The sequence below is a fragment of the Acomys russatus genome, chromosome 31 (assembly GCF_903995435.1).
Source record: "Acomys russatus chromosome 31, mAcoRus1.1, whole genome shotgun sequence".
NCBI lineage: Eukaryota > Metazoa > Chordata > Mammalia > Rodentia > Muridae > Acomys > Acomys russatus.
In genome coordinates this window covers 26,701,753-26,727,128 of record NC_067167.1, presented here as the reverse complement: position 1 = coordinate 26,727,128, position 25,376 = coordinate 26,701,753, and the positions used below count along the sequence as shown (strand labels likewise).

Sequence of the window (25,376 nt, the reverse complement as noted above, 5' to 3'; positions counted from 1 at the left end):
GGGGTTCCCTTGCCAAAGAATGAAAGTGGCTCAGGGCTCCATCCTAAGAACCTTCATGAATGCGGGCTGGATGTGGCAGCTCTTTGGTAATTCAAATCATGGAATGCTGAGGCAGGGGGTCCCTAAAGCAAGCAAGCTAGGAAGACTACGTATATCAGAGGATTCTTGGCAGAATCTGTGCCTTAAAGAACAAAGCGGGAGAGCAGTTGACATCAACTTCTACACAGGTAGGCCATTTGGCCTCCACACATGTAAACATTTGTACACATCTGTACATAGGAAAGCTATGAGTAAAATCGTAATCTAAGAGTGGTAGCATATGCCAGTAATCAAAGCTGGCTTTGAATTCCTGACCCTCATGGGATTCCCAGAATGCACCAACTATGCCTAGCTAAGGTTCCTTCTATTTCAAGCGACAGCACCCATGTGTTCTTGTAACAAGGCAGACAAAGTCTTAACTGAGCCTGGAAGGAAAAAGGAGAAGGAAGATGGCGTCATAGTAGAGTAACAACTGAGAAGAGTGACGTAAGGGCAAAAATGAATTTTGACTATATGATTTTAGGTGTTTACTGGCTACCCTGTAAGCATCCGGAATTCATTTGTATGGTGCTTGAAAGGAACTTTGGAGGTAGAGTGTGTAGATTTTGCTGTCATACTTATGTAGTTGTGTGAATGAAAACTGACTTTAAATGGAATATATCTTTATAATGTATATAAACCTAAGTACAAGGGCTGTTAATGGAACTATAGGCAAAACCAATATTTAAGCATCTTGAGAGATGTATATTCTATATTACAGGAGATGGAAAAGTAAAACCAGGATGTCAGATGCCAATGCCTGGGTCTTGATTCTTCTACATAAAGTTTTCAGAGAAAACCATTTCGCCCACAGAAAGCCGTAGGGAATCTCAGAAAATGATTTAATCCTCAGAAATATATGGGCACAGTGTCCAAAGCACCTACATGTCCACTAAAAGTCCCTTGGCAGCCAGAGGTCTAAATTATTTATATTTTCATTTCTGGTACAGGGTGAAGTCCTTGGCACTTCTTTGGTGTTCTGAACTTGCTTCTGAACAGAACTAAATCAAACAATTTACTCCATACTCACTGTTTTTGAGGTCTATGGCGAGGATACATGGTACTATCTGTGTCGGAGATTCCTGGTGAACTGTCAGCCTTGCCTTCTCCAGCCAGCAGAAAACTGTAATCATTCTATAACTATGAACCTGGAGAGAAAAAAACAGAGCAATCCTGCTTATGCTTGTCTGTGTTATGCAGATCCCATTTCAGGTGCAGTTGCAAAACAGCACCGTGTGGGCAAGGCTGTGCTGAGCAGGGGCAGTTATTCATATTAACTCTGTAGACTGGCGTTAACCTAGATTCCATGCTGGGACAAATTGAATACGCGTATGGCTTTTTTTGTGTGTGAAATATTATTAAAAAATCTTTAATTTTTTAGTCATTTCCCTCTGGAGCAGCGGAGGTGAAACTGAGGACATGTACTAGAAAGCCCATAAAAGAGTTCATAAGGCAGCGCAGTCACTCTCCGAGTTGCTGCTTCTTGTTCACTTTAACTTTAAAACTGATTGGAAGTTGCCTAAATGGCCAGGAGCCTTTCTATTGTTGTTCTCCCTACAATTACGTTCACACGGAGAGTGCAGATGATGTGCGGCAGAATTTTAAGTAAATTAATTTTAGTTTTCTCAGAAGGAGGTTTTGCATTATGGAAAGGAAGTGTCTTTCTGTCTCTGCTCGTGAAGAAAAATGAACAGATGTAAATTTGTTATTTGCGTAGTTCCAATCAGTCTGCTGCAGATTTCCAATTACTGTGGCTTAAGACTTATTTTCTAGACACACCAGGAATTATAGTAATATTCCCTGACACTTAATTTATTCTCTCCATTATATAGAAGCTAACTAAGCTTTTGCTTACATGATAGTAAAGTTGCTGAAAGTGTAATTGGAGTTTGAGGGCATCTGGATATGTCGATGATAATGAATTTTAGAACTAATATTGTGTCATCTGCTACTTATTTCTTACATATTTTATTTATATGAAACAGCATATCATTTCTGCGGCACTCCTTTCAATTACTTGCTTCAAGATTGCCCTTTTGAAGGTAAGGCTTCCAGGCTGACCCTATTTACAATAAAACCAACCATTCCACTGTTCTCATACTCAATTCCCTTTTTTAGTTCTTTATTTTTTACATGGCATTTATTGCTATGAACTACATTAGTTATACTATACAACTATAAATATTTGTATTATAATTGAATATAAATTCAGACTTAATTTCCCAGAGTGTTAAAAGACCCACTGGGGATGCATTCTGGTAGTACAATACATGTGTAATATGTGAAAGATATCAGGTTCCATATCCAGCAAAACACACACACACACACACACACACACACACACACACACACACACACACACACTCACACATCTCCTAACTAGGAAAAATGTGAACTCCAAAAGGCATCATTTTGTTATATTTACAAAGTTTCTAGAGCAATGCTTAGTACACAGTGAGTACATGATAAATTTTTGTTGGAAGCCTATGTATACGTACTATTGTTGATTTAGGTGCATCTATTCTCCTCAAATTTCCATGTGCAAAAGATATGTCATAGATTATTTTAGAAACTGTCCTCCGCTCTGTATCTTCCTTCCTTTCTCCCTGACCCTGAAAGGATACCAGCAGTTATACAATGATACTTTTTGACTTCATGCATCACCCGTAGTCATGGTTCTCCCATGTTCCACTTAGCCCCTGGGGTCCTTTAAGCTGGGATGTCATGTCATAAGGCTTGGGTGAGCGTGATCCCACTTCTGCTCTCTCAGTAAAGAGTGTAGTGTAAGAAAATGCCCACACACCATCTGGAGGAGACTCAAGCTGTCGGGCAAGTTTTAATGGAAAAGTCTCAGTTAAGGGACCAATCCTAAGTATCTTGAAGTCTAAAGGGACAGGCTTTATTAGTATTTGGCAGCATTTATTTTTATTTTATATATTTTTTGTCTCTATATGTCCTTGCTCTTATACCTGTTTGTAGTAGAAACATTTAGAAAAATTTATAATCTTTAATGATCAGCATTAGCGGTGGGTGCTAGCCTAGGGTGTTAGCTGTGGCCTAAAACTGAGAGGATGCACTCTTGATAGAAATTATCAAGTGATCTGGGCAGAGTGTGAAATGTTGATCTGTAGGAGGATAACCAAAAGTTTGAGTCAACTGTAGGCTATATAGTGAATGCCTAGCTCCTAAAAGTACAAATCAAAATAAAATAGTGAAGCATCAAATGGTGATGCAGTAAGGTGAGAAACCAGGCCAATTCTTATACCCTGTTTTTTTTGTTTTGTTTTGTTTTACTTTTTCAAATGTGAACTAGATATGACTGTAGTCACCTGAGGCAGGAGGATTACAAATTCAAAGCCTGCCTGATAATACAGAGACTTGGAAGAAAGCTTGGGAAACTTGGGAAGATCCCTCTTAAAAACAAAACAAAGCCGAATGGATAGAGTTAAGTGGTAAAAGATGGCTTGGCAAATGATAGACCGTTGATTCAAACTTCAATAATCACACCTTCTCGCGCATGCTCTATAAATGTCTTCCCCTAGGCTGAGAAGTTTCTCTGTGGCAGGTCAGTTCCCTTATCAAGCATGAAAGTAGAATGAATAAAAAAGACAAGAGAATAAAAGTAAGTGTCATTGCTGGCCACTGTTTTTTTAATTGGTATCCTAGGTTGTTAATCTCTAGCCTTTCGTCATTTTATTGTCTCTTGGATCTACCAGTTCTGCCTTCTTCCTTCCCAGGAACCCAGGACTTGGACAATGGTGGTTAGGAATCCATGCCTTGTCTTTGATATGTGAATTCCACTTTCCTTATACCCAAATTAACCCAAAACAATTTTAGGAATACTGTACTAATACACAAGGGCATGCTCCTAACACATGTATGTGTAATCACGCACGTGTAAACATACACTTGTACTCAAGCAATCCACATATAGACCTAAGAAAACAAAGGAAAATACTTTGTGAAGAGGTGTTCTCACACTGTTCACTGAAGAGTACGTCAGTTAGTAAATTGTGTTTAGGTTGGAAAATGAGTCCAGGCAGAAAAAGATGGATGTGGATGTTGATTCTGGAGCGCATCTGGCTGCTGCTTAGATTAGAAACTTCCCGTATGACCTAACACCCATTCCAGCTACTCTGTGTGATATATGATGCCTTTGGCCCTTTAGTAACTTACTATCGTGTGTGTGTGTGTGTGTGTGTGTGTGTGTGTGTGTGTGTGTGTGTGTGTGTGTGTAGTTAAAACACCACACTTAAGGAACACCTGCTTTCTTGAACTCTTTTGTTTAAAGTGAATACGTTACCTAGAATTAACTCTGTACTGCTCGAGATTTCTCTGACCCAGATTGTAACCCTATCTCTGTGATGGACGGTTTTATGCTTTCTAAGGAATTCACAAATCTTAGCTTTGTTTTCTTCTTGATTCCTGAACAAACAAGTTTACGTTGGATTTCACCCTTCCAATTTCGCTCGGGTGTCTTATTTCATCGTATTTCCCACTACCATGCTTTGCGACAGTTTTTCAAATAGTTAAGACTTTCTGCTGATTATTAATTAAAAATGCCCACGATCAAAATATGGTTTTAATGAATGAGTAAATACATCAATAATCTGACTACACCATGGTTTACTGAAGAGATCCGACTTTCTCCTGTGCCTTGTGGATTTCTGTGTGGCCATGGGACACACACAACTGACCAGTGTGTCTCTTTCTATGATAAGTAGACATCCAGGTTGGATAGTAACCCCAAATAGCAAAGAATTACAAACAAATTCCAGTATAGACTTAAATCTTTGGTGTATAGTGCCTTCAAATTGTGCCAGATGCCACTCAGTTCTTAATTTTGTTTTAAATCACAAAATGATCTTAAAGGGTAGGTAGGAAAAATATTTGTAGGAGATTTGACTGTGATCCTGTACACACACACACACACACACACACACACACACACACACACACACACACACACAGGCTTTGTTTTCATGGGAAAGAGGGAAATAGAAGGAGGAAAGTTTCCTTTCATAAAAGTTGAGTCCTCTGTCACCTTGGTGCCTTGAAGGCCGGTTAGTGAGGTTCTCAGGTCGTGGTGCTCGGGCATTGTACAAGCTTAGGCTCAGCTCTTCCACTGATGGTTCCGATGACTGGCCGTGGGAAAGTTGCTTAATCTGTCCTCTTCATCTGTAAAATTTGATTATGTTAGTGTTATTTTGGAAGGATTAAGTAAAATATGCTTAGAAACTTGATATAAGCATACAGCAATAAAAGTTGAAAAGTTTGTTAGATGTTAATTTTATGCTGTTTCCAATTATTTCCTGGCTGTCTCCTTGTGAAGCTATGCCACCATTCACTGGCAAGTTTTTCTTTGAAAAGAAATTGATTCAGTGTGCAAGAATGACTGCACCCCCCCAAACCTTTTTGTGGGTGTATTGGTTTGGATCCAATTTCAGACCAATTAATGGTTGTTATTGGAGGATGCAGCTTACCTGATCTTGAAGCAAACCGCAAATGTTCCTGTATTAAGAAGAACATGTAGAAAAGTAAGGAGAGAGAGAGAAGGAGACAGAGAGAGAGGGAGAGAGGAGGAGAGGAGGGGAAGAAAAGGGAGAGGAGGAGAGGGGAGGGGAGAGGGGAGGAAAAGGGGAGGGTTGACTCCAGTAACTAAGAAGCACAAAGGCTGAACAGAGAGGCTTGAGACAATGTAGCATAGGGAAGAAACAGCTGCATTTAAAACCAGATAATTCCTTTTTTTGATCTTGTTTTGAGTCTTGTCAGCAGAGTTAGGAATCCCATATTAATTTCCCTCCCCTATGTATATGAAGGATGGAAACGAATATGGAAAATTACCCGCCATATATCTACCCATACCAATTCTCTTTCTAGATTTCTACTGAGTGCTATTATTTTATTATTTTAACCATGTGTATATATTCATACTAATCATACCTATTATTATTTTTTACATATAGGGGAAAATATACCTTCAGTACATTCAGAAGACTGGTGTGGAGAACACTGTGCATGTGTTAGCATACAGACATTTCTCTCAGTTAGACATCCAACACTAATTACACCTACAAGAATTAAAGTCCCCCAAGCACACTGCTTCGTGAGCTCCTCTTCCAAAGAGGGGATAACACCTTTATGTGTTTCCTGTGAAAATCAATTAAAATAGTAGGTGTGAAGCATCGAGGCAAAGCTACCTGAGCAGAATCTACTAGGATAGAGTATAAACATATTTAGATTTCATCATCCAAACTCAACCTCAGAAATGCCTTTTTTAAGAAATACTCTGTTTTCATGAGACTGCCAAGATTTTTTTTTTTCTAAGACTGCAGTGAGGATATGTTTGTGCTTTGCTCTTTGCCCTCTAATAGTAATTGAGAAAAGGTTTTTGCACGTTATGTCTAAACAGCTAATTTTGATTAAATGGCTCCTGCTTTATATTTGACAGGTTATGTGAAAACATCTTCCTTAGGAATTAGATGTCATAACTGCACTTTACTGAGCTGTCAACATCTAAATGAAATTCAGTTTAGAACAAATAAGCAGGTCTGTATCAAAAGAAGGAACAAGGAGGGGAAGCTAAGCTGTATTTTCTGGAACCTTCTTGGCAGTTATGTGACAATTTGGAGCCGGTACACTTTGACACAAGTTCCAGCTTTGGAGAACTGTAGGAGATCTGTACACCTTTGTTCCCTCTGCTGGGATTTGGCTGTTTATCTTTTCCTCCGTGTGTCCTTTGTATTCTTTGACACACAAGAAAAGTAGTGCAGAAGGACAATTTACCATTTTCAGTACTAGAGGAACTTAACATTTTCAAACAAAACTCATCTTTTAGTTCTGTTCACAGTTCATAATGCTCAACAATCACCATGTGCAGTAACAATAGTTTAACTATCCAATTACGTCTCTAATAGCATCTATGTTAAATATTTTCTAATAAGTGAAAGGTACGGGTCTCGTGGAAAAACAATCTCTTACATATACTTTCTCTTTTAGTACTATCCTAGACAAAGAAGTCTTTGTAAAATGTCTTTTTTTTTTTTTTTTTTGCCAGTCTTCAGAGTCATTTATTTAAGACAAAGGAAGAAAAGGGAGCATTTGATTTGGAGGAAAAGTATGAGTCAAGAGAATCCTTGTGCTTAGACATCAGATAGAATGCCTGTTATCTAAAGACCACCTAGTGGCCACAAGGATGCTATGATGCAGAAAGCACAGGCTTGTCTGTAATGGTGTCCTCAGCTCACAGTTAATCACTTGAAGCTCATTGCATCCTTTTGTAAGTAGGAAATCCAGCCTGGTTTTCTCCTATCTGGTAATTCCTGTGAGTTCCTTTTTCTGGAATTTGAGAGGACAGTAACACTAAAAAAAATTGCAAATGCAATTGTTTCCTTGAGCAAAGAGTGACCGTTCTGTCCATGTCTGTATCTAAAAGCTTAGTTTAAGTGTTCCAAAATCTCGGACCTATTAGGCTCTTAAATTATATAAATTTAATATATTTCATTATTAATTTAATTTATTATTATTTGTTATTACATTATATATTATATCACACTATATTGTAATATGTTGTATTATTATTATTTTGTTATTTATTAGTTATGAATAATGATTAATTTAGTTATAAATTATTATATTTATGAGCACTTTGGTCTGATTTTTTTGTTATTATCGGTTGTTCTGTAATCTGGTTGTGACTCAAGCTAGACAACTCATACTTTGTATGTATTCAAATGTAATAAACGACTTTATTTTTTTTTTTTTTTTATTTAAAATTCCCTATACTAGTCATATTTGTTATTTTATGTGGCTTTATGTAATTTATAAAAACTCAAAAACGAATGTATTTAGCATCTTGATACTTGGCAAGAAGTTGATTGGTGAGTGATAAGAAGCTGAAAATAGGAAGAACTTTCTCTGTGAAGTAACCAGAAGTCCAGGGAAGTGCAGTTGCAGCTGGCTAGGGAGGCCGTTGCTCAGTGTCTTGGGCTCCTTTATTATGTCTGCCACCATCCTCAGGACTGCATCCTTGGCACAGGATAGCCAGCAGGTTAATGAGGACTTGCCACATCCTTCTAAGAGGCATTGCCAAGAGCTGCATAGACAGTGCTCTTCCGTGAGCTCCTGGAAGCTTGTGGGATTTAGCCCCATAGTGGAACTTTGCTGCACATGGATTTGATCCTGCTTCCCCTCGCTCATTCGCCATAGAGCACAAAGGCCAAGGCAATAGAAAGCGCACACCTCAGTTCTTAAGGCTTACAGACTTAGGAAATATGGAATTTCAAGATTCAAGAATGTCTATTACAGTCTGAACTTAGAAGGACTTTGGATTTGATGCCTTTTTTTTTTTTTTTTGAAATTTTAGTTCATTTTAATTAATTGATTTAGATTACGTCTCAATTGTTATCCCATCCCTTGTATCCACCAGTTCCCCCTTCCCTCTGGCCTTCACTCTATTCCCCTCCCCTATGTCAGTCACCAAGGGGGACCTCCTCCCCCACTATATGATCATAGGCTGTCAGGTCTCATCTTGGTAGCCTATCTATCCTTTCTCTGAATGCCACCGGGCCTCCCCACCAAGGGGAAGTGGGAACTGACTGACACAAACTCTGGATTTGATGCCTTTTAAAGCCATGTCTTTACTTGGAATTTTGCCTGCTTTTTAGTTTATGTAGCAGAATATGGGGACATTGATGTTTTATGGCTGTGTGGCATGCTGTTAAGTCCTACTTCCTGTAGTAATAGAGATTAAGAATTCATATTTAAGTGTCTTGTTATACTCATTGCTTAAAAGTGAGCATAAGTTTTGAAAAAAAAGGAAATTCATCTCTGCTCTCACATCACGGTTGAACGATATAAAGCCTCACTATTAGAGGCAGCTAAATTAGCAAATTTGATTAAGAAATTTGAGTTAATGCAGAATTCAAACATGTTTCTGACTCATGTTAATTAATTACTGTTGGGAAATTTCACACATGTAAATTGCTTCAGGAAAAAAAAAATCGAAGATATAAAATTTATTTTGTATCTCAGTGGGGGGGTTCACCGTTAGTTTTAAAGTCCCTGTAGGTGTTAAATAATGATCAAGTGAAATAAAGCTCAGAGATTACATCAGCTGCATATTGATATGATATTTTTCTTCACAGTTGAGCTTAGTGTTTCTAAAACTCTGGGTGAGCCATTGTAGGTAAACAGTGTCCTCTGACTGATTGTTAGGGAGGGCTGTGCAGATTCTCAACTGCAACCTGTTCTCAGTTGTGCAGTCTTAGTTGTCAGTTGTCTTGGCTTTTCACGTTCCCAAATGCCTCCTCCTACATAGATTATGTCATTTGATTTTCACAAAGCCTGCTATTATTGCTATTGTTAGGGTTGTAAATACCACCCTTTGTAACTCTGGCATTTCCTAGCCCTGGCTGTTCTCTCTGGAATGCTATCTTCTGCATTCTTGGCTTTCTCCTTTGTCTCTTGTCTTCTTGAGGAACGTCACCTGACCTGCCATCTTGGGAAAGTGTTCCTTTAGTGGATTCCCAAGAGGCTGGGCTTTCTCATGGCACAATTTACATACTGGTGTGATTGTTTGTCTGTTTCCATATTGAAACAATTTACTCAAGAAATTATCTATTCATTTTTTGATACTAAGCTAACTGGCCCTACTTAATATATTAACATAGTATCGGAGTGATGGGGGGGGGGTTAATGAAATTAACAAGCAATTCATTGTCTGTACTATTTCTTCAGTGAGAATGTGCAAAGCTGTCTTTTAGCGGCAACCTGGTCCCCTGGAATTTTCTGTGGATCCGGCACAAGACACTGAGGCACATATTACTGAATACTTGACCCTTCAGATGCTCATAAACTTTATTCACTCCCACTTTGGGATATCTTGTGTTTTACGTATTTTTAAAGAAAGACCCTTTTAGAATTCAAGGCAAAAGTCACATTTGAAGATTTGAGAATTTTTTAACATTTATTTTATAATTTATTCGTGGAGGGGATGCCCTTGGCATAGCACACCTGTGGAGATCTGAGACAGCTTGAGGGAGTCAGTTCTGTTTCAACCCGGTGAGTCCCAGGGATCAAATCAAGGCCTTAAGCTTGCACTAAGTGCCTTTACCGAACTATCTCTCTGTACCATAATTTAGAATTTTTATTCGTTTGTTTTAGTTTGGATTTGCTATCATGACTTTGATTGATTTTCCTTAATCAAGATTCTAGAATATTGTGGTTTTAAACAGGGGTATGTTAAAGACTTTACAGCTCAATTTATAATAGAAAAATAATCACAACTGCATATTTCTCAATATTCCTTCTATAGATTTAGCCAACCACTACATGAAATCGTGCAAAAGTCAAAACTATACTGACCTCTTAGACTCTTTTATGCAGTGACTCATATAGATCAGGCTAACATTGAACTTTTTGTGTAGATGAGGCTGGTTTTGAACTCCTTCTCCATCTCTTGAGTGCTGAGATTATAAGTGTGTGCCACCATGCCCAGCTCTTGTTATTCCTAGAAAATGCAGAATAGCAACTATTTGCATTGTACTAGGCATTACAAATACTATATATAAATGGGAGAATGTAAGTCAAATTCAAATATTTTATCACCACGTGTAAATAACTTGTTTTTCCATGGATTTGGGTGGCCAGGAAGAATCCTGAATAAATCCCCACACTAACACCAAGGGACAACTAGGCTGCCAGTGTTTGTGGATTGAAGTGTGGTATTATATGTGAATACGTGTGAATGATAGGCTAGGTAATCTGGCCTGTGTATCGGGAACTCAGACTTATTACAGAAAGACACTTACAGTTGTTCAGATGTACTATCAGAGTCAACAAGGATGTCCTTTTTCAATTTTTAGAATAATTTTTCTCTTCTTTTTTAAAATTTTTTTTTTATTAATTTATTCTTGTTACATCTCAATGGTTATCCCATCCCTTGTATCCTCCCATTCTTCCCTCCCTCCCATTTTCCCATTATTCCCCTCCCCTATGACTGTTCCTGAGGGGGATTACCTCCTCCTGTATATGCTCATAGGGTATCAGGTCTCTTCTTGGTAAACTGCTGTCCTTCCTCTGAGTGCCACCAGGTCTTCTCCTCCAGGGGACATGGTCAAATATGAGGCACCAGAGTACGTGAGAAAGTCATATCCCATTCTCCACTCAACTGTGGAGACTGATCTGACCATTGGCTAGATCTGGGTAGGGGTTTAAAGTTTACCGCCTGTATTGTCCTTAGTTTGAGCGGGACCCCTGGGCCCAAATCTGCCTATCATAATGTTCTACTTGTAGGTTTCTAGGACCCTCTGGATCCTTCTACTTTGCTATTCTCCCATGCTTCTCTCATTTAGAGTCCCAATAGGATGTCCTCCCCTCTGTCCCAGTTTGAAAAAAATCCTTTTACTTTCCTTTTCTTTCTAATGTTATGTTTTCTTTATAATGGTGTATATGGCGACAAGCATTCAAAGAAACATTATTAACAAAGAAATGTGTTGCATTTACTTACTCTGAAAAGTTAATCGCAATTTCTCAGTTTCTGTGCTGGGAAGTTTTCTTTGTGGCCTCTCCGTTTCCTGGTAGATTTACCAGCACCCCTGCTCTCTACCCAGTTGATGCCAATGACCAGCATCTCTGCCCTCTACTCAGTTGATGCCAATGACCAGCATCCCTGCCCTCTGCCCAGTTGATGCCAATGACCAGCATCCCTGCCCTGTGCCCAGTTGATGTCAGTGACCAGCATCCCTGCCCTCTGCCCAGTTGATGCCAATGACCAGCATCCCTGCCCTCTGCCCAGTTGATGTCAGTGACCAGCATCCCTGCCCTCTGCCCAGTTGATGCCAATGACCAGCATCCCTGCCCTCTACCCAGTTGATGTCAGTGGCCAGCATCCCTGCCCTCTGCCCAGTTGATGCCAATGACCAACATCCCTGCCCTCTATGCAGTTCATGTCAGTGGCCAGCATCCCTGTCCTCTACCCACTTGATGTCAGTGACCAGCATCCCTGCTTTCTACCCAGCTGATATCAGTGGCACCACCCTGGCCCCTTTACCAAGGCCAGCACTCATGTTGTGACAACCATGCATGCTAGTCTCTAGACACTGCCAAATGCTCCCTGGGGTAGAAAAGTGACCCTTGGTTTAAAGACAGTGGTAAATAAGTGTTTCCCTCTGTCTCTGTCAGTGTTTAGGGCCTACTTAGGATTTGTGTTTCACTTATATTTAACTCTGCATTTAACTCTTCCCAGCTCATTGTAGTTATTCTTTTGACTGGTTTTCATTAATCAAGTTGTATTGCTACTATGACTATTTCTAAGTGGTATTTTAGAAGAACGGTTGTTGGAAAGATGGATAAAATTTTCTCATGGAATAAATTCTGCACACACATTGGTAATTCTAAGAACTGTCAGTAACAGGAAAAAAAAGCTGATGAATTATAAGAGAAATCATTGTGTTATTGCTACTGTTTCTGCTGTTCTGTGTGTGCGCATGTGCATGTCTGTGTATGAAATAAAGTGATTTTCTAGAATGTAGGCATTGCAACTAGGAGCTCACATGTTCATGTGTATTTTCTTCCTTTGCCTGGAACAGATATTACTCTTTCTCCTTCCCCAGTTTGTATTACTCAGTACTGACCTTAGTTTTTGTGACTGTTCTAAGAGAGTAAAAAAAGCATGAGAAATGTGAGACGTAAAATATTCCTCAAGTATGCCATACATTACAGTCCTCACACACAACTATATAACAATGACTCTGATGTTTGTAATCTAGAAAATGGTAGATTTTTTTCACTTACTATGCATACAATATTCTAATCATGTGTTATTCCATACCAAGAGTCCATTTACTGGCTTATAAAACAACTTTTCACAATGTGTATAAAACTATTTCTGACTATACTCTGGCAGAGCGATATAGTAAAATGTACTCTTTTTAAAAAAAATATTTATTTATTATGTATACAGTGTTATGCCTGTGTATGTGACTGCCCACCAGGTCTCATTATTGATGGTTGTGAGCCACCATGTGATTGCTGGAAATTGAACTAGGACCTCTGGAAGAATAGGCAGTGCTCTTAACCTCTGAGCCATCTTTCTAGCCCCTTAAAATGTACTCTTATTTTTAATATATTTAGAAGCTACAAGAGTTTGTTGAGATGGCCAATGTGTGAGCATGCTATGTCATCAATTTGAAAAGCCATGGAAAAGCCTTTGGTGTGAATAATCAAATATATAGTGCAAGCCTTCAATTACTTGTAGACTTCTGGGCTTACATTTGGATGTACTTGTCACTATTTGCAGTCCTTTGTATGCTTCTTAATTAATATCCGCTTATCTAGCTGGATGTGGTAGTGCTTACCATTAATACTAGCACTCAGGACGCAGAAGTAGGCAGATCTCTGAGTCCAAGGCCAGATTGGTCTATATAGTAAGTTCCAGACCAGATGGAGCAATGTAGTAAGAACCTTTCTCAGATAGATGGATGGATAGACAGGATAGACAGACAGAGACAGACAGATAGATCTGCTTGCCTAAAGTTCATCATGGATAAAACAGAGCCAGGTGTAACAACTTGCCTTGTAAGATTGCTGTTGCTTAACATGTAAACTGCTTGGAACACTGTAAAATGACTGAACGTAGCTACTTTTACTGTTGCAACTAATGCCCTTGAGGGATTTCTATCTATACTTTAGCAAATCATACAGTTTACAGCAAAGAAAACTGTAGGTTTTGTAAATGTGGCCTGCTGTTAACAATTTTTTTTTTAGGGACAGATCTAAAATCAATATGGAGTTTCAAGATGACGGATTCCCTTTCAGTGTATCAAGGCAAGCTAGAGTTATACAGAATTTGAGTTTTAGAGCAAAGTGGTAGATGTTCTGTCTACATGTATCTAGAAATGAGTGTCTTTGTCTTTTTTCTACTCCTATCAACAGCATGCAAGGTTTTCTGTTTGATTGGTTTGGGTGTTTTTTTGTTTTGTTTTTTTTTTATTTTTTATTTTGACTGTTAAAATTTCATTTCACCTTCTGTCTTTCTCTTCTAACCCTGATATCTCATCTACTCCTTCTCAACGTCATGGCCTCCTGCTTTGATGTATGGATCAACAGAACCTGCTGAGTTTTTCGTGTTGCTAGAATGACCACTTGGGGTGATGGAGAAGACTGAACTTCACTTCCTCAGCAGCAGTTACTAGTCTGTAGCTGTTGGTCTAGTGATGGGGTCTTGGATGATTCCCCCTATCCACCCTGGCGTGTCAATTGCTGCTGCCATTGTGCTGGTCTTGTTTAAGGGGCTAATCTTGTGGAAACTTTATGGGTGCAACTTCCTTTTGGTATCTAGAAGACACTAACTTATGGACATCCCTCCTCCCCTGGGTCTTATAATTGTTCCAGTCCTTTTTCCTTCATCTTCATCCATGTCTTGTAGATGTTTCATTTGGTCTAGGGAAATGCCATGGTCAGTTGTCTTCTGCGTCATGACCAGTTTCAGATTTACCTAATGGTCTGTGTCTGCTGCAAAAAGAAACTTTTTTTTTTGACAAGGCATAAGAACTACACTTATCTGTGGGCATAAGGATAAGTGTTCGGAATACAATTAAGACTACACTAATTTAGGACAATGACAGTACTGGTTGTCCACTGAGCTCCAGTGGCCTTACTACCCACAGGAAATTAGCTAGTTTTATAGTAGTAGCCATGAATCCCTTCCTGTTAAGGAGGCTTTACGTCCAATAAATGAATGGTGGTTATCCCTAAGATATAAGGGCCACTATTGCACTCTTGGAAATCATATCTTATGGTGCTGGGCACTGTTGTGGTTCTTAGGCTTTATAGCTTTGTAGAACTATTGAACACATTTCCACCTTGGTAGCATGCAGGTTTTGTATGTGTTATTGTTGTTGTTGTTTAGTTGGTTGGTTCATTTGACCTTTTTTTTGCTTTTTTGTTTTGTTTTGTTTTGTTTTATGTTGCACAGATCCTCCTCAGATTCAGTAGGCAGCCCAGGATGACATTAATCTCTTGACCCTGTTACTTTTCTCTCTAAAGTACCCAGGATAAAATGTGTGTCCTACTCTATCCAGCTTAGAGCATGGGATTTATTTTCAGGAAAACTATGTCCAGTTCTATCTTGGCTTCTTTTTAACTTACCCCTGACGCTCAGTTAGTTAATTCTTAGAATCTCATTTCTTCCTGTGTAACATCAGGCCGATGATGCTATTTTAAGTCTGTTTGTGTGGGCATGCTCACTAGCCTTCCACAGTGTTACTCGGGATGTATAACTGCCCTTTTCTGTTATACATGAGTCTTGCTTACTGCTGCGGCATGCCTCGCAAGGTGAAGCGATACTCAGGGAAATCCTTACCTGTCGGAAACCATTCCCTGTAGCCATCTGTCGTGAACTCACTCATTGCTGCCTTTATGATACCGGACAGAGTTTTTGAAGGATTTATTATCACACGGTGTGCTCTTCTCTGCTCTCTGTGTATCTTATGAATTGGAAAGTGACAGAATATAATGTATCAGCATAGCAGATCCCGTGAGACCAAGTACATCAGTCTCCAGGCATCTAGGCTTTAGGCACAGAGTCAGATCCATGCACATCCCCAGCAAGTTCATTCCAGCTATCCTGGTAGCATATTTGCCCTTTAGAAATGTAATTATATAGAGACTAATCAGCGTACTTTGAACGTACTCAGATGGTAGAAAAGATAAAAAGGGTTCTGACAGAGTTATAGAGATAACCCCTCAGGGACTAGTGAGGAGCCATAGCATATAACAGTCAATGGCTCTGGAGACTTGACCAAGCATGTAACTATGAAACAATGAGGGATCAGGAATGATAACCAGTTTTCTGATTTTGGGAGCTGAGCTGATGCTGCTGTCACTCTAAGGAGAGTTCTTTGTTTTGTTATTTTTATATATATATACATATATATATATATATATATTTTTTTTTTTTTTTTTTTTTTTTTGTTTATCTGTTTTCTGATTTATTTGTAAGCAGGAGACATCCTTCACATTTTACATGTGTTGGCTTTGGAAATTCCACTGAGTTCCTAGATTTCATGTGGCTTACTCAGCTGATAGAAACATCTGGATGTCAGGAGAGAGTGATCATCACTTTGGTGGGGAAGGCAGTTTGCTGCTATATAGGATGTGTCCACGCATGATGAACGACATAGACTTTATGGAGAGAAGAGGCAGACTATTGTGGAACACCAACTTCCCCTAAAGCAGTGTTTGAATGAATGAGGAACTAGCCAGGGTTTCTCTTCTGTACAGGATGGTCTCACAAATGGAAGAAGGCTAGGGGGAAACAGGATGCCAAATATAGGGGAAGATGGACTCCCGGAAGGAAGGAAGGAAGGAAGATGAAGCCAGCAGTGGGCAGTTTATATAAGTGGGCAGCTTCCATGGTGGGACACAAACCCAGACATGGGGATGACAGTCTTGTTTTCTTGTTCAACTGTTTGAGTATAAAATAACCAATCTCTTCGAAACTTAATTTAGGAGATTGGCGTTAGCAACTTACGAGGCAGTGGAGGGAACTAACCTCCTCCCATTGTCAGACTCCATCTTTGAAAGGTCCCCTCACCTGCCAGCAGTACTCCATTGAGGGTCCCAGATTCCTACACATGAGCCAATGGCAAAACCTCAACCATTTCCAACCACAGCTATATTCAACAAATTCATGTTTTTGACAGTAGCCTTTTCTTATCGCAGACCTCAGTTCTTACTTCTATTACAATAGCCAAAGAAGCTGCCAAGTTGAGTCTGCAATTGGCATCATAACAGCAATCTTTGGCTTAATAGATGTACCTTCTGTCTGTAAGATACTTACTGTTTACCAGTGAAGGGGCCTACATCAAACCCTTTGGGAGAGCTTTCTAATTAATTCAGTTTCCTGACATCTTATTTTCATTGAAATGGTTGTAATTTATTTTCCCTTATGTCATAAAGGCGGAGTTTGGAATAGCTTGGCTAATACATGTGGGTACTATTTAAAGAGCCTCATAGAGAGATCCCAAGAGGCTTAGGGTCTGGGAAAGAAGACGTGTTTCTGCCTGGTAGACTGAGATTTGCCCAGTACTCTAAAATTCAAGTTTATATGAATTGCAAGCAGCAACGAAATAGACGGCCTCCCGTTCTTCTCTTTGTTTCTTCACCGTATCTGACTCTGCCTTTGCCATTGAGCCAGACCACTTTTAGCCTTTTGCCTATTGGGGAGTTACGTATAAATACTTCCCAAGCAACTGCTACTGAGGGAGGCATCTCATGTTTCTACGCATATATCCCTGCCTTCCACAGGTTTCCATGGTGAAGTGATGAGGAAATGTGTGTGGGTTCCTAACAGAGATCCAGGTGGCTAATCATTCGAGAGAGAGGGGAAGAACGCCGAGAGGGGAAAGTTTATTGGTTACAGAAGTCTGTTTGAAAATCCATCTTAATATGTTCTCATGGAACAAGGGTACACTGATACCTGTGTAGGTTTTTTTTTTTTTTCTTTTCCTCCCAAGAGATTGTTTCCTCCCATTTAGAAGTTAGTTTTATGATGCCAGGAGAGCATTTTTATTGGGCCGCTGACCATTTTTACCATTGGAATATAAAACGAAAATGTGTGGTTTTTCTGGATAGCGGTAAATACAGACCCTTCTGGTCTTTCTCCTTTCCTCACGCAGGGGGTTGCTGCTTCAGGAGAACAGCAGGTTTACAGAAGCCCTGCATTACTATAAGCTGGCCATCGGGAGCAGGCCTACCCTGGCTTGTAAGTAGTCCTGAAGTTTTGAAATCGCTTCCATATTTCCTTTTATCTCTGTACAGAAGCCTTTCAGAGAAAGCAGGTGTGTGTGGTACCCCTGTTTCTAAATACTTATTAATATTGACAATCCCTCCTCTCTCTTCCTCAATAGCATCCTCTCATACCATTTGTAGTTTTTACAAAGTACTCCAACAGCTCAGTCTTTTATTTAACTAGCTTTTGAGCTCAGATCTTTGGAGTTCAGTCGAATGAATAGACAATTATGCTTATACTAATACTTGGTTTTTAATCACTACCATTACGGATACTGTGGTTGCCCCCTACATATTTAATGATTTTTATTTTATTATATTATTTTTTTAATAAATAAGAAATATACATTGGAACAAGGTGAAGCCAACATCCCTTTATCCATAGTGCCTGTCATTTTACCCTTCTGTTTCTACTCTTCCCCTCCCCCCTCAGCTGCATATTTGAACACCGGCATTATTTTGATGAACCAAGGGAAGACAGAAGAAGCCCGGCGTACATTCCTCAAGTGTTCTGACATTCCAGATGAGAACTTGAAGGACCCTCACGCGCATAAGAGCTCGGTTACCAGCTGCCTGTACAACCTAGGGAAGCTGTATCATGAGCAAGGACACTATGAGGTGTGTCCGCACCTCCCTGCCCCCTGTTCTGATATAATCTCATTGTATTCTCACCTGCAGCTGCCTTAGTGGGGCCACTGCGGTCTTTTGCGAAGCTAACGTGTTCACGTTTCCATTTATACGGGGATAGGTGGTGTAGTGACTGTTGAACAGAAAAAGCACACGCGTTGCTCGCCATCTGTTTGATCTAAGATACAGTTTCTGGAATTGTTAACCCTCGGTGTTTGGTTTTGTTTTTTTTTTGTTTTTTAAAGATATTATTTGTACTCTTGAGTATCAAGAATGTAACTTGATCTACAGGCCACCTATTTTCCTTAATTTTTTCAAGAACAGTTAAATAAAAATAATGGATCTTTAATGGTGGAGGAGGTAGTAAGCAACGTAACTGTTTAGTAAGTCAGGCGATCCACCTTCCTTCTCTTCACTCAAGAAACCGTGCCTGCATGGCATCCCTGGTCTCTCTTATCTCTTAAACTGTCCTGTATCAAAGACAGTCCACACCCTGCCCACGTGCTCTTATGTTAAGGCTATAATATGAAGAAGGTGCACCTTCTAGAACAATTTCATTTAACGGTCTCAGTAAATTTTGTCAGTAGGAAGATTTATCTGCTTGCTGGCACTTTATTTGTGCCCTAGGGTTGCTTGAGTTAAAGCAACCATAGACTTGGGATGACTGACGAGCACCTTCGAAGTATGAATGCTTTTTAGCTCTTCTTATCGAGTAAACTGTGTGAACTGGAAAATTCATGTTAAGAGTATTGCCAACATTCAGCTCCTTGTTAAAGCTACATTTTGATGGGACACTCCTCACCAGGCTGTTTTCACTCGTGAAATTAAGGCAGTGCGATTTCAAAGGGCAGCTCAATTATTTTCCTCTGGTGAACCATTCAGAAACAGAAATGGGTAGTTTTAGCTTTGGAGAAATGTTGTTATGTTACTTTCGGTGTCTATCCTCGTCCAGTAATGATGATTTATCCTTCTTTTTGTTCCTTAAATTAGGAGGCCCTGAGTGTATACAAGGAAGCAGTTCAGAAGATGCCAAGGCAGTTTGCCCCTCAGAGCTTATATAACATGATGGGTGAGTACAGCACTACTCTACTAATTTATTTTCAGGGATTTTGCGGAGAAGGAAGAACTATGTTTACGTGTGGTAGGTTCCGAGTATCTTATTAGTAGTCACAGAGCGATGCTCACACTCTGCATCATCCAGATTGCAGCAGAGCCCTCATCTGACGTGAGCAAAGTGACAAGCTAATATGGTGTGTCTATCAGATTTGCTAAGTTCCATACCTTTTGCAAGGAACTCTCAATGCCACCTGGATACCAAGTACTAATGAAACTCTAGGGAATGAGAAAAGAATATCTTATACTTATGTTAAACTTTGGTTTTTTATACACACACACACACACACACACACACACACACACACACACACACACACACACATATATATGCTATATAGTATGATATATATATATATTTTGTGGTTATTTCAATGAATTTATCAAATTTACAACAGTTTTTAGCATATTCTCCTAATCAGAAGATTCTCAGTACTTACCCTGAGGCCTTGGCTTCCTGTAGCTTTTTTTTTTTTCCCTAGTGTAGTATTTGAGGCTAGAATGAAACTGGGAAATATGGTAAGTATGCTACTATGATCATTTATTTTTCCTATGTTAAGTAATCTCCTTAATTCTCTTTATCAGTCAGAATGTATATAAGTCTAGGACATAGATTCCCCTCACCCCCCCCAGCCCCCACCCCATACCCCCAGATTTAAGAGGTGAATAACTAGAAATTCTAATGAAGCTCTTATCAGCTGTGATTAATCCATTACTACTCTGGGAATTGTTGCCACGGCTGTTTGATGGTAGGCACAACTACCTATGCAGCGTGAGCCTCCTGGGAAAGAAGTTTATGTGGACTAAGATGCCTTGCTGATGGGTTAGCCTAATTCTTCCCAGGAAGTGGAGAAGAACTACTTTTGTCCTCAAATCAAATTATTTTTTTTCCAGAGCAGAAATGCAAACTCATGACTACCATTCATTAAACCTGATTAAGTCCTTTAATATTCCTAGACTACTCCCATATATATGAATGAGCAGGTTTACGCTGTGTAACCAACAGGCTTGTTTTCAATGTAAATCGTATGATTAGTGAAAGTTGATACTAGCTGCATGATATGTGTGTGTGTGTGTATGTGTGTGTGTGTGTGTGTCTGTAAAGTCCAAAATGCTCTGTGACTTGAACATGTATTTGCAAACACAAAACAAACAAACAAACAACAAAAAACCCTCATACTCTTTTCTTAAATGGCAGGAAATCTAGACATAGTCAGAGATGGGATGAGGCACAATTTAGGCTTTCAGGAAACAGAAAAGAAAAATCTCCCTTGGAAGAGGTTAGTAATGCCATTCTATGTCTCTGGGAGACCCACCTCCAGCTGCTCTATCCAGCATTAAAGTGATTGAATGCTCACATCACAGAGGACACTCGGTATTCCATTTTCTTCTTTGATACGGTTCCACCATGGTAAAGTTTAGCTTCATTAAATATATTTTTGCCTTTAAGCTTTTACTGGATTAAAACAGTGCCTTTTACTCTCAAGCATTTTGCCATCTGTCCACATGAATGAAATGTTCACAGGAATGCCACATGTGCCTGTGCTGGGTGGATTCACTAGACTGTTACATTTTAATGCTGAATACCTTTTATAACTGAATAAACATTCTAAGGATTTCCCTCTCCAGCTTTATCTCAAGAGACAGAGTGATTTTGCTTTGATTTTTATCCATAACTTTAGTGCCCAGTTCTTAATCAATTGTCAAATAAGATATCTTTGCCGAAATTGGGTTTAGATTTTAAGTTTCTTGGTGACAAGCTGCATGTGGTCTCTTTATTGGTAATGGGAAATGCTAGTATTCTCAACAGTTAGTGATTTCCGAAAATTCATTCAATTATTTTATGTAAATAAATTGGATTGAGAACTGAGCTGGTAGCTTGGGATCTGCCTCTCCTTTGGCTACACGAACACTGAGCTCTCACAAGCAGAAGATGAGTGTGTCCCTGGAGCCATTGTCTGGCTTTGTTATTTTCCATTATGGAAGGAGAATGTCTCTGCTCCGATTCTGAAAATCACGCTGACAATTTTCTAGGGGAAGACCCTAATATAATTTCCAATAGCGGATTCTGTCTGTAATTATGGTGGCTGCCTTCTGTTGGATTTTATGTGAGGCTTTGTCAGCTGGTCAGGTTTTATAGTTTCACTTGTTCAGGAAACTATAATTTTCTCTGAGAGTGAATTCACCTCCTAATCAAATGGGTTAAATCCCCCGAGTGTTTGCTTTAACTCCTAATACATTTTGATTAGCCTCCATTTGACAAGGGGAAAAAAATGGCCTAGGAGATAAGCCGCCCTATCAGTTCATCAGTTTCATTAGTCTGTCAGCATGTGCTGATTATCCTATCAAGTTTATCAACAGCCTTGCCTGTGTTTTCTAATTCACACATTTACATATTATTAGTGCCCTTTAGGGATCAGTGATGGATTATAATGTCTGGCTAGATTCAGCCAGCAAGTATTCATTTTTTTACATGTCTCATTCATTTACCCCTTCAGGGCCACTACCCCTAAGCACTTGTGCATGTGTGTGCCTGTATATGCGTGTGTGTGTTTTCTTTTCTATTTTTTGTTTGTTTTAGAACACAGGAGAGCCAATGGATTGCATGTAAAAGTACAACTATATTAGAATGTTGTTTTAGGAAACTCACTGAGGATGCTTTAAACAAAATTCTAGCTAGTCTTTTAAGATTTTTCCTTCCTTTGAACATTTTAGGACTTTGTGATGCAAGTCACTTCACTTGCTTTGAATACCAGACAAACACATTTTCCCCCATTTTTCTTGTAATTCAAAGCAGGGTTGATTAATTTGTCCCTCAACTTCAGTTCTCCATATTTTAAGATTCTTTACTCAGTTTTACTATGATTATTCGTAAGTAAGCACCAATTAATCTAAAATATATTATTATTTTTCACTTTGATTCCATAGAATCAATAGTCCTAGGGGACTATCTTCCCCGAAGAATTAAGTGGGCTGAAAATATTCAGAATTACACTAAGCAGATACTAAACATCATTTTGTAATCAAAAGTTTTTGGAAAACAAAAGTTTTTGGAAAACAAAAGTTAAGAAATGTCATGAAGAGGGTGTTAAATTCGCTTCTAGACAGTTACGTGATTTTGATTTTGTGGAACGTAGTTGCATCTTGAGACACTAAGTTGGGTTAAAGGACAGTTCAGACCTCAGTGTAGGCTACTCTCTGAAGTCAGAGAGCCTGGCTTCAGATTGTCTTTGACAGTTTCTAGATAATTATGCCCGACAAGCTCTTAATTGGATAGCTTTTGTGGTCTAGTTCATATGCTAGCTGTGATGCTAGCACCCATTTGAAAATTGATTATAATAATGAGTATAAAAGTATTGGCCTGGGTATCTGACCGGGTGCATGCTTTGCAAAGCTGCCTTCCATTGTAGCATTAGCATTTCTATAGGGCTCATACCTCTAAGAGTGAGTAGTTATATTTATTGTCAGACCTTTCTTTACTTAGTAGGCTATTACTCAGTAGATAAAATTATTGTTATAGTTAAAGGTTTCAAGTTATAAAACTTAAGTTTTAAAAGCTCAAGTGATGGTTGCATTTTCATTACAGGCCCATGTCCCCATTTCTCTCAGCAAACATAATCAAAATCGTCTCTTTATTATTGTCTGAAATAATTGAAAGTGAAATAGCACAATTATTAAGTTCAGTTGACTTAATTCTATTCTGTTCCTCTCTCCCTCTCTTTCTTGTTATGACATATCTTCCCTCTACACTTAGTCAAAATTATCTTTTATTCTGGCAGCCACTGTAGGTTTTTATTGGGTCTCCATTCCTTTTTTTTTTTTTTTTTTTTTAATAAATCTGTGAAACATTAGGTGAATAACAGCATCTAGGGATATGAGGGATAAAACATCCTAACAACATAGTCTATTTTATTTCCCAAGGTAGGAAATTAGCTCCCAAAGAACCAAGGTCAACTGTTGGGATTACAATTTTTATGTTTGAGGCAGAAGTATAATTTCTTGGTTTAAATTCAAAGCTTTTTTTTTGTGTACCCAAGTGGTGTCCCTGATGCTAGCTATAGGATCCTCCAATTCCCAACTCCCTATTGCTAAAATTATAACTATGCTTTTAAAAGTAGGCAAAAATTAAGACACTTAACTATAAATAATATGACACCTACATACTTTTAGTTATTAGCCCATGCATTAAATATGCAGCATGTACGGATTTCAGTTCTTAATAGCTGTGAGCACCTTCCGGCTCCTCATCATCCTCTGAACTGTTCATCTCCTGTATTTCTGCTTCGGTTTGGCTGTTGAATGGTCCTAAAGGATTACAGAAAGCTCAATTCGGTTGTAACTTCCTGTTGTTCTTCTGTCAGTTTGAGCCCTTCTAATCCCAGAGGTCATTTTAAGCCTATTTACTATTGAAAATAAAATTACTGTGCATTCTCAATGCAAAGTAATTGTTTAGTTTAATTATATACAAGTGATTCAGGCCATTTCATTTTGGTAATGCAGCCTGCTGCTTGGAGTAAGAGAGAAAACGCAGGCTTACAAGCGAGTCAGCCCAGTCAATAATCACTGGTATTGAATCATTAGGATTACTTAAAACATCGCTTTACTGTGCTGCGCTGACTGGAACAAATAAAACAAATAAGAACAACCTGCCTTCAGACTATCCATTGTGGCCCCGAGAGTCAGTGTTGCCGTAGATGCTCCCGATGTCCTGCTTTCTAAACACATGCATCTTAGTAATATGTCATTTGCATTTATCATCAAGGAGAAACTGCATGATTGTTTCCGTCAACCTCCTGATCGGGCCTCTTTCCTGTCTGATTAGCCATTGGCTTTCTCGATAATGTCTGGAACACCTTCTGTTGACTCCCAGTTTTGTTTGTTTTATATACACTCCTCTTAAGTCACAAATGCAAAGAACATTATATCTTTATCTATCTATCTATCTATCTATCTATCTGTCTGTCTGTCTGTCTGTCTGTCTATCTATCTATCTATCTATACATACACACACACACACACACACACACACACACACACACACACACATATATATATATATATCAGGGTCTCCAGTAACAAACCTCTGGCAGAGAGGAACATTTTGCTTTAATTTTTCACTCCTAAAAGTAGCCCTTTATGTATGAGAGTTGCGTCTCCGAATCCTACTGGATTATTCACAGAGCATCAAGGTGCAGAACGTTTGTACAAATTTTGAAATTCTACTTTAAAGAAGGAAACATGGGGTGAAAGAGTTAAGTGCCGTAAAAGTTCTCAGTGACCTTTTAGGCTGTTATTCACATAAAATGAAACCATTCAAACAGGGGATCCTAGTACAGCTTCTGGTGTCAAAAGCCAGGCAGTATCACTTGCGACTCATTCTACGTTTTTCCTGAGTTTGGATGCAATGTTCATTTCCCACTTAGCCTCCTGTATTGTATTTGATTTAACTTCCTTTAAAAGCTTCATGGTTGTGGGTTAAAGCCTAACCCCTTTGTCTCTGTCTCCTCTTTGCTTGTCATTTTCCTCTGTCTTCTCCTTCTCTCATCTCTCTGTTCCCCTGCCACGTTGCAGAATGCGTCCAGAGGACATTCGGATTGATGTTTTTGTATGAGGCTTTGCATGCTTAATGGTCTGGTACTAGGTTTTCTCAAGAGGATTGCTCAGCATGTTGGGCACGCTGTGTGTGAAGGAGCTGGATTTTCACGGTAGAGGATTTGAACTTTCCATCTTTCGAGTGGAAGCATTAGCACTCCAGCACTGTTAAG

At 39.1% G+C, this 25,376-nt stretch overlaps 1 protein-coding gene across 2 annotated transcripts in view; it reads left to right on the top strand.

The window, feature by feature from the left end:
* Positions 1-25,376, top strand: part of Tmtc2 (transmembrane O-mannosyltransferase targeting cadherins 2) — a 383,935-nt gene that overhangs the window by 225,250 nt on the left and 133,309 nt on the right. For both annotated transcript variants that reach the window (XM_051139933.1, XM_051139935.1), the window contains exons 5-7: positions 17,760-17,845; positions 18,305-18,489; positions 19,489-19,567. In XM_051139933.1, coding sequence (XP_050995890.1) covers positions 17,760-17,845; positions 18,305-18,489; positions 19,489-19,567 — 350 coding nt within the window. The remainder of the gene's footprint in view (positions 1-17,759; positions 17,846-18,304; positions 18,490-19,488; positions 19,568-25,376) is intronic.